The 13,119-nt window shown below is 42.5% G+C and overlaps 1 protein-coding gene across 1 annotated transcript in view; it reads right to left on the reverse strand.

The window, feature by feature from the left end:
* Positions 1–8,267: 8,267 nt before the first annotated feature.
* loxl2b (lysyl oxidase-like 2b) overlaps positions 8,268–13,119 on the reverse strand; it is a 49,897-nt gene continuing 45,045 nt past the window's right edge. The window contains exons 12-14 of the mRNA XM_075468193.1: positions 12,700–12,836; positions 12,476–12,587; positions 8,268–11,694 (exon numbers count right to left, since the gene is read on the reverse strand). Of these exons, the coding sequence (XP_075324308.1) occupies positions 11,624–11,694; positions 12,476–12,587; positions 12,700–12,836 (320 nt within the window). The 3' untranslated portion in view covers positions 8,268–11,623. The remainder of the gene's footprint in view (positions 11,695–12,475; positions 12,588–12,699; positions 12,837–13,119) is intronic.

Consider the following 13,119-nt stretch of genomic DNA (forward strand, 5'->3'; position numbering starts at 1 on the left):
ACCCAGGAGATGTTACTGTGAAGAGTCGTCTCTGCAGTCCTGACATTGAACTATTGGCAGTAAGTTTTCGTCCATATTATTTGCCAGGAGAGTTCACCAGGGTTGTTTTGGTGGCTGTTTACATTCCACCCTCAGTTGTTGCCGACACTGCATGTGATGTCATCAGTTCCGTTGTTGCTAAGATACAGGCACAACACCCCAATTCTTTTGTGGCAATATCTGGTGATTTTAATCATGCCTCACTCTCTGCTACACTGCCAACTTTTCAACAGTTTGTCAGCTGCTCTACCAGAGAAAACAAGACATTGGATTTGTTTTACACAAATGTCAAGGATTCATACATTTCCAAATCAAGACCTCCCCTGGGTAAATCAGATCACAACCTTGTTTTTCTCTGTTCAGCATATAAACCCCTTGTCCAGAGACTACCTGTCACAAAAAGGACTGTTAGAAAGTGGTCACATGATGCTGAAGAAGCCTTACAGGGTTGTTTTGATGCAACCGATTGGATTTGTCTTTGTAAGCCACATGGAGAGGACATTAATGCCATGACTGAGTGTGTGACTGACTATATAAACTTCTGTGTGGACAACACCATCCCCACCAGAACAGTGAGATGCTTCCCTAATAACAAACCCTGGATCACCAGTGAGCTAAAGGAACTATTGAACAAGAAAAAAAGAGCCTTTAGGGAGCGAGACAGGGAGCTACTGAGGAGTATACAGAAGCAGATCAAAGTCAAGATCAGAGAGAGCAAGGAGGTGTATAGAAACAAGCTTGAGAGTAAACTGCAGAGGAACAATATCAGAGATGTGTGGTCAGGAATGAAGAAGATCACAGGCCTCAAGCAGAGGGAGGATCGGATGGATGGAAGTCTGGACAGAGCAAATGAGCTGAACACATTCTTCAACAGGTTCAGTTCAGGAACAAGCTCACCATCCTCCCCTCCTGTTCCCATCTAAAGAGACATCCCACCCTCCTCTGACCCACAGCTTTCCTGTAACATCTCCACCTCCACCTCAAAAAAGGATTCTTCTGCTTCCACTAGTTTGTCTTCAACCCAATCAGGAGATGCTGCTCTCCCCTTTGCCTCCCCCTCCCACTTTTCTGTTTCTAGAAGTCAGGTGAAGAGGCAGTTGGAGAGACTGAACCGGAACAAGGCTGCAGGTCCAGATGGTGTCAGCCCCCGAGTCCTGAAGGCCTGTGCAGAGCAGCTCTGTGGGATTCTGCAACACCTTTTCAACCTTAGCTTGACCCAAGAGAAGGTACCACTGTTGTGGAAGACATCCTGTCTGGTTCCGGTACCAAAGAAAACTCACCCTTCAGACATTAATGACTACAGACCTGTTGCCCTGACATCCCACATCATGAAGGTCCTGGAGAGACTCCTGTTGACCCACCTGTGTAAGCAAACCAGCTGTAGCGTTACCGGGTATTTATATACGTATTAAATATAAGGATTTATGAGATGTTCTTACAGTCTCAAATAAACCTTACCTCGAATTCAGGGCACCACCTACCTAGGTTTTTAACTTAATTTAAGTCACAGTCAGGTAGGAAAACTGTTCGAAATCTTACGATCCTGGTGTTAAATTAATCTTTCAATTAATAATCAATTAATATTCAGTCTCATATCTCGCTACTTTCGTGAAGTTCTCGTTTGGTTGGACAGACATTACGTAAAGAAAGCATACGACACAATCTGTGATTATAACATATATATAGATATATGAGCTGTTTATTACAATGATATGATCTTAGACATGAACCTTTAAACAAACAGGAGATGCATTGAATATGGGTGATTATATAAAACACTTAGTGAATGGAAAATAAAATATGGGAATGGAGAGTTACTGGATTTATTCAAATAGTTTGGGTTGGCTGACTATTTGAAGCTAAATACTGACATTTCGGATTAATTTATCATTCTGTGAAAGCCTCGAGACATCCATCAAACCCACTTTAAGGTGAAAACGGGTCGGTCTTACTGTGCTGAAGTTCTGTTTAGTCGGTTCGGACCACGGCAGCGGCCACGCGGGTCCGAGCGGATTTCTCTTCCGCTCTCTGGGCCTTCCTGGCTGTGGTGGCTGACTTTAGCGGACTTCTCAGTTGCTTCTTTCACTGGGAAACCGAAACGATGGTGCCGAGGACTGTGGTTAGATGATTGAATCTTGTGAGTGTCAGTGGGTCCGTTGCTTCTCTGATGAAGTGAACTTAAGTTCACAGAAGATTAATAAAAGGTTGCTTGGAGTTGGCTTTCTTGGTAGGAAAAGGTGATGATGGCGTGAAACAGCGGAGGTTAGGACGTGCGACGTAGAAGGACGTGGATGGCGAGGGACGAACAAAAACACGTAAAACGTGCATCTTCGGAGTATTTCAATCTGTTTCTTTGTTCGGGTCTTTCTTTCTCGTCTCCGGGGTCTCACTGGGTTCTGGAGGGTCTCCTCCGGTCGTCCGCTGCATCGTTATCCACACGTCCTTCCGTTCTCTCCTGAGATTATGGGAAAACTCCCAAACTCTGGTGAGCTCTTCTCTTCTGCTTAAACCATCTCCAAAACTCTCTGAGCAGCTGTTCTCTGCTCAAATCTCCTTCTGAAACTCTGGGTTGGAACCCTTCTGGAACAAGAGGCAAGAAGCAAGAGAGCAGACGCCTGAAGCGAGCCAGCAAACGAGAGAACTAGAGAGCGTGTTTTCGCGGGTTCCGGGTTTTGACTCTCGGAGGCGGGGCTTACACTACTTTTTCAGCCAATGACATGCTTGAACTGTGTGCATGTTTAACTGGGTGTCTGTGTAAGGTGATCTGTGCTAAAGGGGGATTTCTGGATGAGACAAAGAACTCTGTGTTTCTCCATTACTCCCATCTCATAGAACATTTGTCTCGGTGATTCTGAAAACACCACATCTTGTTAAGATATGCAGATTAAAGATATAACATGGACTTGTAACATAAAGACATCAAAATAACACACATGATAAAGACAATTATGACTTTCAAAATTCAGATGAATATCTATGAAATCGTGACATATGAATAGTGAACCACACAATGTTAATTTTCTGTGTTAACAATGGGGACACCAAACAAATACCAAATAGATACCGAAGGGACATCGTTAGAAGTTAATAGTTGCATATATTGTCCATTTTACTGAGTCCTCTGGGATTTAAATGTTCAACTAATCAACACTGCAGACCACTAGGGGGCAATGTGGTTCCATCAGGCAGGTTGGGCATTTTCCAACAAGTTTGTTTCTTCGTCAATATTTAAGCCAGAATCGTACAAATTGTCTCTATATGCGTCTTGTGATCAAGCTGGAAACTTTCGAGTTATGGTCCAGATAAGATAGTAAGTGTCCCACTTTTCCAAGAGTGAGTTCTTTGTTCGTTAGAGTCTATCCCAATTTTTATTGCAAGTGTCTGTTGCTTATTTTTTTTTCACTCCCAAAAAGCTTTTAAGAAGGTAGAAGGTGAACGTAAATTAGGCAGTTTCTGTCTCTTTTTCCTTTGTGGAAAGAAAATGAAGATCTGGTTTATATCCACATACGTAAACATCCCCCACAGGAATGTTGGTTTTGTCAAAGTTTGAAAAACTCTTAATCCACACGGCACTGTGACTGCTACACAGCACATATCAGGACCCCCTGCAGTTTGCTTATCGCCATGGAGTTGGAGTTGAAGACGCTATCATACACCTGCTTCAACAAACCCACTGTCATCTGGACAAAGCAGGCAGCACTGTGAGGATCATGTTCTTTGATTTCTCCAGTGCATTTAACACAATTCAGCCTGATCTGCTTCGTCTTAAACTCCAGAAGACTCAGGTGGAGGCCTCAACAATCACCTGGATTAATGACTACCTGACAAACAGACCACAGTTTGTCAGACAGAAGAATTGTGTGTCTAACCAGGTGATCAGCAGCACAGGAGCACCACAGGGGACTGTACTCTCACCATTCCTTTTCACTCTGTACACTTCAGACTTCCAGTACAAGTCAGACTCCTGTCATCTACAGAAATATTCAGATGACCCTGCAGTTGTCGGGTGTATCAGAGATGGACAAGAAGCTGAGTACAGAGAGCTGGTGGACCGCTTTGTGGCATGGTGTGGGAACAATCATCTCATCTTGAATGTTAACAAAACAAAGGAGATGATTGTAGATTTCAGGAGAAACAGGGTCAGATCAAACCCTGTTTCCATCATGGGAGAAGAAGTGGAGGTGGTTGAGGAATATAAATACCTTGGTGTTCATCTGGACAACAGACTGGACTGGAGACACAACAGTGAAGCAATCTACAAGAAAGGACAGAGCAGACTGTACATCTTGAGGAAGCTAAGGTCCTTCAAGGTTTGCAACAAGATGTTGCAGATCTTCTACAAGTCTGTTGTTGAGAGCGTCGTTTCCTCTTGCGTCATCTGTTGGGGCAGCAGCATCAGAAGCAGGGACCTAAAAAGACTCAACAACCTGATAAAGAAGGCTGGTTCTGTTCTGGGGACGGCTGTGGAACCTCTGGAGACACTAATGCAAAGAAGGATTTTGCATAAAATCAAGAGAATTATGGACAACCCTGAACATCCTCTCAATGAGATTGTTATCGGAAAACAGAGTCTCTTCAGTCAAAGGCTTCTTCAGTTTGGATGCAAAACGGACCGCTACAGGAAATCTTTCCTGCCCACAGCCATCAGCATCTATAATAACTCCTTGATTTAATTGAGCTACATCAACATTTAATTTCCCTCTGGGATAAATAAAGTATTTTTGAATTTTTTTTTTTTTGAATTGAATATAGATTTACGAAGTTTTCAATCGAGCTGTTCCTTCTCATCACCTGTACAACCGTAATGACGGAGTTTGTGTCCTTTAGTAAAAATGTCAAATTGAAGTTGTTGTATGCTTTTTACTGTAGTACAATCAAATACTCTCAAAAAACACATTAACTATTACGGATTTTTAGATACTACCATTTTTGTGATACAAACTGTTCAAGTTTTAACATTGAAAATAACATGCTTTTTTTTTTCTTTTACGTTGCTAACATCCATAACTACTTTAAAATGACATTTTTAGAAATCTGACTCAACAATGACCTCTGTATTGATATACTGTCCCATCTACTGCAAATGGCAGATATTGAGTCCACTGTGGTACTTTGTCCATCACTCTTCAGCATGTGTCTGATTGAAGCTGTGAGGAACATGTTAAAGTGAACAGTGTCTGAATGACTTTTAACAGATTGATGAAGTTTTATTCTTACGTGTCTCATGTCTGAAAAGGACAACAGTGGCACAAAATGGAAGAGGGGCGAGGAGAGAGATCGTTGTTATTTACTTGTAATCATGAGAAGTGAGTTCTAATTATTTGTTTTTAATGTCAGCTTTAAACTGTAAATATATGTAATCTTTATTATATTTCTGCCCTGTTTGTGATGCATAGCAACAGATAGTGTGTACATGAAATGCAAAGCTTAAAAAAAGAACCTCTGAGGCTTTTTAATTATTAATTTAACTTACAACGGTTTGACTCTTCAATCTTTTTCAGGGTCATTTAAAAAAGAAAAAAAAGCTCAGTCCACAGCACAAATGTTAAGTGGTTTCAGGAAATATTCACTCCTTAAGTTCATACTTTGCTGTGCTGCAGACTTCATTATTTACACCCAACAACAAGTGAATATCTGACTTTTTTTTTAAACAAATTTGAAAATCTAACAAAATGGTATTTGTTTGGGGAAAAGGGGGTAAGAAAAAAGACTTGGAGCGCTTAGAAGTCACATCTGTTGTAGATGGGGACGTGCTTAACCAACACTACTTTATTTCCACCCCCTATGAAGAATGCAAAAGGAGGAGACCTGCCTGACCCCCTTGGCCTGTTTGATAGCCACGCAAGGCCCATGTATTAGAAACACAAGAAGGACAAAGATGGCGGACAGCTATTCTAACCTGCCGGCGTCTGTATATAAAAGATGGACGTTACCATTGTAACATCGCCACATAATTTACAAACTGTCCTTTTGAAGTCTTGAGTCCCGGGGGGTGCCCTGCCTGTGCCCGGGGGAGTCTGGTTGCTCTGGGCACGCCGCCGTGAAGGTGGGTCGGTGCGGGTCCTGGTGCCGGGCTGGTTGCTCTGGGGTCTCTGATGTGCCTGTAGGCTGTTCTTTGTTAGGGTGGGGTGGCGTGCGGTGGGGTGGGGCGGTGCTTCTCCTCTGTTGGGGGCGGCTTGGGTGGGCCTGGGTGATGGTGGGTCTCAGGCCCGGGCTGTTATGACTGGAGTGATTGTGTGGTTTGTTTGTTGTTTATTTGTTTTTGTTTGTTGTGTTCTGTTTTGTTTTGTTCTTTTCTTTATTTGTAGGGGCCGTCTGGGGTGGGGCGGGTGGGTGCCTTCGGGTTGCCAAGTGGCTCCCCGAATACGCTGCGGGCCCCGGACCTGGTGAACATCGAGCCCTCCTGCTCTGTGGCGGATCCCAGGAAACGGGGGTGCCTATTGCAGCCAATCCTTGGCTGCCCTCTCCGGGGGAGCCTCTCTCCCCCGGTCTTCTAGATCCCCATACCCCTCTCCCTTCTGGCTCCTGTACACAGCACACATTCACACACGTAGGGTTTGAGGGCAGGTGTGTTCTGTGGGGGGCAGCGGATGGGTCCACGTAGGTGGTCCCCTTTGCTGCACTCTGCAGCCCCCCGCCCTTGTTTTAATTACACCTTAGACATTACTAATCATGAGACACACACACACACACACACACACACACACACACACACACACACACACATTAGGTTTTGGGGGGTGATAGCACTGAGTGGTATCTGGTGGGCGGGGCTCTTTGGGTATGTAGGCTGCCCGGAGGGCCACGCTCCCAGTTCCACAAGGTTGCTTGCCCCTCAATTTTAAATGCTCACTATTAGAAAATATCAAAGAGCCAGAGGGGGGAGGGGAGGGGTCTTCCCGCACCCCTGTTGCTGTCTGGGGCGGGGCGGGCCAGGAGGAGGAGTTTTCCTGCTGGTTCAGGGTCTGTGGTGGCTGGGGGGCTGCTGGCCCCCGGATGTGCCCGCTGCGCCACACTCCAGCGGAGGTGGGGGATGGATGCATTGCTTCTCCCCGCTGCTCGCGGCCTCACCCACCTGTGGGCACGTCTTGACTCCCGGGGCGCTTGCCCAGGGGCACTGGGGCGTGCGCTGGCCCACTGCGGTTGGCTGTCTGGGGCGCCTGGCCCTCTCGGGTGTTGGGCGGGGCCCCTGCCGGGGGGTTTTGGTGGCGCTCGGGCTCGCGGGGGCCGGTTCCAGCGCGCGGCCCATGTCTGGGTGGCGGGGGCCTGGCTGGGCTGGTAGGCTGCCACCTCTGGTCGCCGGGGGGGCTCTGTCCGGGGGCTTCCTCTGCTGTCTTCTGGGGGGATGCGTGGTTGTCCCTATGGTGGGCTTCCCGGGTTCTGTGCTCCTTGGGGGCTGTTGGTGGCCTGGGTCTGGGGGCCCTCTCGGCCTGCTTCTGATTGCTGGGGGGGGGGGGGGTTGTGACACTATACACTGATATTTAAACATGGTTATTATGTGGGACCATCTATGTGTATTGCATGTTCATGCACACACACACACACACTCATTAGCCCAGTAGCATGCTCACTAAGCAGTTGTTGTGCCGTCCTGTGGTTTAAGGTCACCTGTGTATTATATGAGATTGCTGCTGCTTGTGTTTTTTTGTTTTTTTTGCTTGTGTGTTTGTTCTCTGCTTGTCTGCTTACAGGTGCTCCTGGTGCTTTAAGGCTGGATTCCCCACAAAAGCCGTGAATCGTCTTCAGTTTTGTTTTTACAGGTGTAGCAGCTGGTTGTCGGATTTTTCATTGTTTTTTATGTTTGTCTCTTCATGTTTCTGTTCTTTTTTTTCTCTTCTTCGCTTTCCCTCTCTCTCTGTCCCCCGGTCCGGTTCGGCACTATTATCATATCATGTTAAATATTGTAACAAAAATAAATAAATAAAAATGAGGAGTTGATGGGCGTCAAGGGGAGCTTTACATTCATAAAGCTTCCCTTGGCATAGCAAATGTGTTTAGCATAAACGGTATTCAGATTACAATTCTGCTGCCATAATGCTGGACAGGACAAGGGAACAAAAACAAACAAAAAAAAAAAAACAAGAAGTCTTGAGTTCAGCATCTGGCTTTTTATCTTTCTAATCTACCAATTAGTGAGAGGCAGGGAATAAATCCCCACCCTATGCCCCCCTCCTCCAGTCACAGGGCCAAATGTACATAAAAAAGGGTCAACAGCAAATGCTTGCTTCGTAACTCTGACCTTTATTATAGTTTAACACACAAAGCACATAATTTTGTACGCTCAATTCAAGTATACTGTTAGTATACATAATGTAGCTGTTCAACATGTACTGTGCCCTCAGAAAATAGAGGACCAGTTTGATAGCACCATTACAAAAAGTACAATGAAACTAGATTCACACACATGAAAAGGTACAAAAGAATAACACAAGGAATAAAATTGTAAAAACCTAAAAAATAAAAGATGGAAGTTACAGATGTGTACTTGAAAATGTTAGACAAAAACAACTCATCTGCAAATCTGACAGTTTAGAAAGAGAAATGTTCTCTCTGTGTGATGAGAAGATAGTATCTGTGGCACTGCAGGATGGAAACCAGCTCTTCTCCCTACCAATATTTAGTTTTGAGGACAATGTGGGTGGTAAATGAGCTGAAAAATCCCTCAATGGGTTCACCATTGCATATGTGGATTAAATGCAGGATTAAAGGGGAACTCCGGGGCATTTGAAGCGCAATCCCATTGCTAGAGGTTGTCAAATACTGACAGTAGGACACAGACTGGTGCAAATCGGCGCTCCCTGTGCGGCGATTGCTCTGTTTGCGCAGCCTGTCATGCTAGCCAAATACGTGGTGGCCAAGGGCCAAATAATAAACCTTCCACGTAAAACAACAACTTGCACACTGCAGAAACGTCACACCACTTTATAAACCATCAGACAATAAAGTCACAAGCCTTACCATCAAAACCATATGCATGGTTCTCACATTACTGGCATGGGGACGTTACAAAACAACTTTATAAACAGCATGTCACTTACCTCTTGTCGGCATGCGCGCGTATGTGAAAGCCCAAAAGAGTCAATGGACGATACTCCCATATCCAAAGCAATTATCTTCTCTAGAAAAACTGCGTTGAAGTATTTAAAACATTACAACAATATTACTGGGCATGTATTGTTGTAATGTTTTAAATACTTGAACGCAGTTTTTCTAGAGAAGATAATTGCCATCTAGTGAGGTATCTTAAAGCATAAATCTTATCAAAGCAATTTTTTTTTACGAGCGCATTTCATAAAGATTCTTTTGCATTGAAAATGATAATGAATTGGATTAAATTTTATTATAATTCAACTAAACTGGACTATATATAACTGAACTTACATTGAACTAGTTAATTTTCTCTTTAAAGTGCCCTGAGATGACTTTCGTTAAGTGGCTCTACATAAATAAACTAAACTGAAAGATGAAGCTTGCTGGAGAAACTTAACAAAAGAATAGTAGTGTACAAGCTAGGTGCCATTTTATTAGCAGTTGTGTACCACGTGTTAAGGATGGCTTGCTATCTACAGAGTAAATTGTCCAAGTGGCTCTAGCTCTTTCTGCTAAGCTATGGTACATGCTTATGCTATACATTACACACGAGGAAGACTGGAGCTAGGAAGCTATGCAAGCTTTTCAGAATATGTCATGTGTTGCAGTATCTTGTGTCTGCATGATATAGATTCAGCAGATTCTCTAGATAATTCTATTTACTCTTCAGGTAATGGTAGTTTTTTTTTAAGGTAATAAGCTCCTGTATGGATATACAATGGTTAGATAGCAAACTTATTAGCTTTGTTGCCAACAGGATAATAAATTACAAGACATGAATTACAGGACAATTGTCTGAAAACCATCTAGAGGGAAGTTTGTACTTAAACAAAGGAGTTTAAAAGAGGAAGGTTCAGTGCAGCTAATTAGCATTAAATGGCTTTACACTCATTTCATCCAAACGATCAGAAACACCAAAAAGGCTATCCATCAGTCAGTGATGCCAATCAGGCATTGAAATTCTCTTTCAATCTTGATACAGTGCAGTGGAGATTACAGGTAAATTTCTCAGTTTTAAAAGTTGTTGTGGCCAGGACTTGATCCTGTTTAAAATAATTTTACTGGTGGTAGGCTATATAAAAAATATGTCTACCACGATAGGGTAGATCCCAAGAGCATTCTGATGATGCTGAAAAGTTTTGTTTCAAAGCCCTTGTGGTTACAAGTCTAATATTTTGTTAAAATCCATCTAAAAGAGTCACTCAGAAAACCACACACATGGGTGCTTTTCAAGATTCAAACTCGTGTTTCTTTGTGTCCCCTCTTCTCTGGTGACCTTGAAAATGTATGAATTTTTTTCAACCTCAAGGAGATGAGAAGGCTTCTCGAGGAGCTCAGACACACATTTGTGTCCTATGTGGAAGTCTTTATCAAGCAATTATTAACTGGCATGGCATATAAATCCTGTGCCTTAATATGTAGAACAAACTTTGACATTGAAGGAAAACATCCAATGATTCTTGGTTTGACATTTCAGTTCCTCCATCCTCACATGTCCTCCTAGCATCTTTCCTGCATCCTTTTTAGAAGGAGCTAAAACACAGGTGAGCCAAGCAAGGGAAGGTAGTAAGTATACCTAAAAGCATACTGAAAAGCAACCTATGATATCACAGGGTACGATCTGGAGTATGCTTGCCCATCACTGCATCAAGGTGGGAAATTAAACCACTACAGAACAGCTAAACTAAGGATTTCAAAGGATGTTAAGTGGCTCTTAGGAATAAATAAACATGAGGTCCCATTTTATCTTTGTGCAGATACTACTATACTTTATAAAAAGGATTTTTTTTTCTAGATTAAATGAGATTATGTTCAACACACTTTGGTAATGCCGACTCCCCAAAAGGATTATAGTGCAACCCCTCTTTGAAATGCAACTACAGTTAATGCTCCAATTGTTTAGAGAGGCCTTTCATTACGACACTTTTCAGCGGTCCCAGATTAGTTCTAGAAGTGACCCAGGTAATAAATCATAAGTGATTGAGATAAATGGGTTTACTGCTGCCACAGCTGATTTGGCATAAACACTGTTGTGTAAATATGGGACATGCCAAAGAAATGTGTGTGCAATGTACCTCAATGTATATGGACTTGAGGCTGTAAAAGATGGTTGCTGCCATCAGTCTTAAGAGAGGCAAGGACATCATAATCCTCCAGTGAGAGCTTTGAGTGAAAAGAAAAAATACAAAAACACTGCAGCAGGGTTCTTTTTAAAGTGCTGCATTTCTATGAAGACAAATTTCTAATAGCATTCCCTAACGCTACTCCTAAACTGTCTTCACAGGGAGATTGGAAGTGTTGGTAAAGTTCAACCTTCCTCGATTTGGACAGGAGAGACTCAAGTACTCCATCTGCTGGAGCGAGAGAGAATGGACAAAGAAATCTGCTGCTAAAATAGGATGATCTGATCAATGCAGGGCTGGCAGGAGAAATCCAACGCAGATGGAATGTGTAGTGGTTGGTGGGTTTCAGACTCTGCTCCTCATCTTCATCTTTATCTGTGGGTCACCTGGTTGTTGAGAAGGCCTGGGAATGTATCCTCAGTTTCAGAGCTTAATGAGCCACCTAGAAGTGGAACGGCAGAGACAAATATTTACCACCTACACACTCTGTTCTTGATTCACAACCGACCAATAGTTTTATTTACTTAGCAAATTCTGGTGATTCAAAAGCATTAAAACTAGGTCTGTTCATCCCTCTAGATTTATGGATTTATAATTTAACTAACTTAAAGTGAACTGTTAAAGCTAAAAGTGACTGTAGTTATTGCTATTGTATATAAAGGCAAGTAGAAATTGTTAAACTCGCGAAAAGTAATAAATATTGATTTAAAATTAGCTTACAAGTATGTTTGAAGTAGCTTAAAATCAGTAATTAACTGCCTGAAAGTAATAGATAAAATAGTAAGCCAGATATCAAAAAGTATTTAACTTAAGGTGGACTTAATGGATAATTGTCAATAAAGACAGATTTATTACAATATTATGAGTAATGGACACAAGGCTGTAATGTTGAAATTCTGCGTGTAAGCAGTTTGTAACACAAATACACATTCAACTAACCGAAAACTGAGACTCTTCCACTGTATCCAACTCCAACTCAGCATAACAAAATAAAGTGATCAAGCTTTGGTAATCTGAGAGTTTTTAAATGTGCCTTGTATGTCTGAAAACTTTCTATTCTGGACAACAGAATCTTACTATTTTCTTTTAAAGCTTAATGAAGCTGTACTGTGATGTGTAACAGTTTTGTTTTTCTGTGTTTTGAAGGCAGAATGAGCTTCACTCTCAGATCATCAACACTGCAAAGACAACAGGTTAAATGTTCTTCTTAATCTTTGTCTTACCATTATGGCAGCTGTACATCCACACACGATAACCATCATATCGAGATCTGCATTTCATGATGTTATTGGTGTAGTCTGACTCCGGCACTTCATAGTTTGGATTAATTATGATCTGTTAGAGGGAAAACATGAATGAGTGGAAGGTTGTGATTGTGAAAGTGAAGAAACTCCGTCAACTGATGATCACCGATAGAGAAAGAGTTGAAGGACATGGGACACATCACCTGGAAAATGTAGTCCCCAGGTTTGACATCAGTGATGTCAATCCATTGGCAGTCAATGTCGTGCCTGTAGGTATCCCAACAGCCCACAGTGATACCCTGGTCTCCGAAGTTGGCACATTCATACCGCTTTTCAATACCTGCAAGATACAATAAGATCACACACTGATAAAATATTGATTCATTTATTTTAATGGCCACTTAAGGCCAGAGCAAGAACCTTTAAATCCTGAAAGTTGTTGGGATGTTAGCCAATTCGTGAAGATTGTCGTTAAACACCTTCACAGTATCTGCTACATCATGTAAAAAATGTAGGTCCAAGGACTCCTTTTAGCTCAATGTTGGTCTCCATGGGCTTTTGAGTTAGAAATCTGACCCTTCAACAGAAAGTACTATATAATAATATAATAAATATAATAATCA

Source organism: Odontesthes bonariensis, chromosome 6 (assembly GCF_027942865.1).
Source record: "Odontesthes bonariensis isolate fOdoBon6 chromosome 6, fOdoBon6.hap1, whole genome shotgun sequence".
NCBI classification, from domain to species: domain Eukaryota; kingdom Metazoa; phylum Chordata; class Actinopteri; order Atheriniformes; family Atherinopsidae; genus Odontesthes; species Odontesthes bonariensis.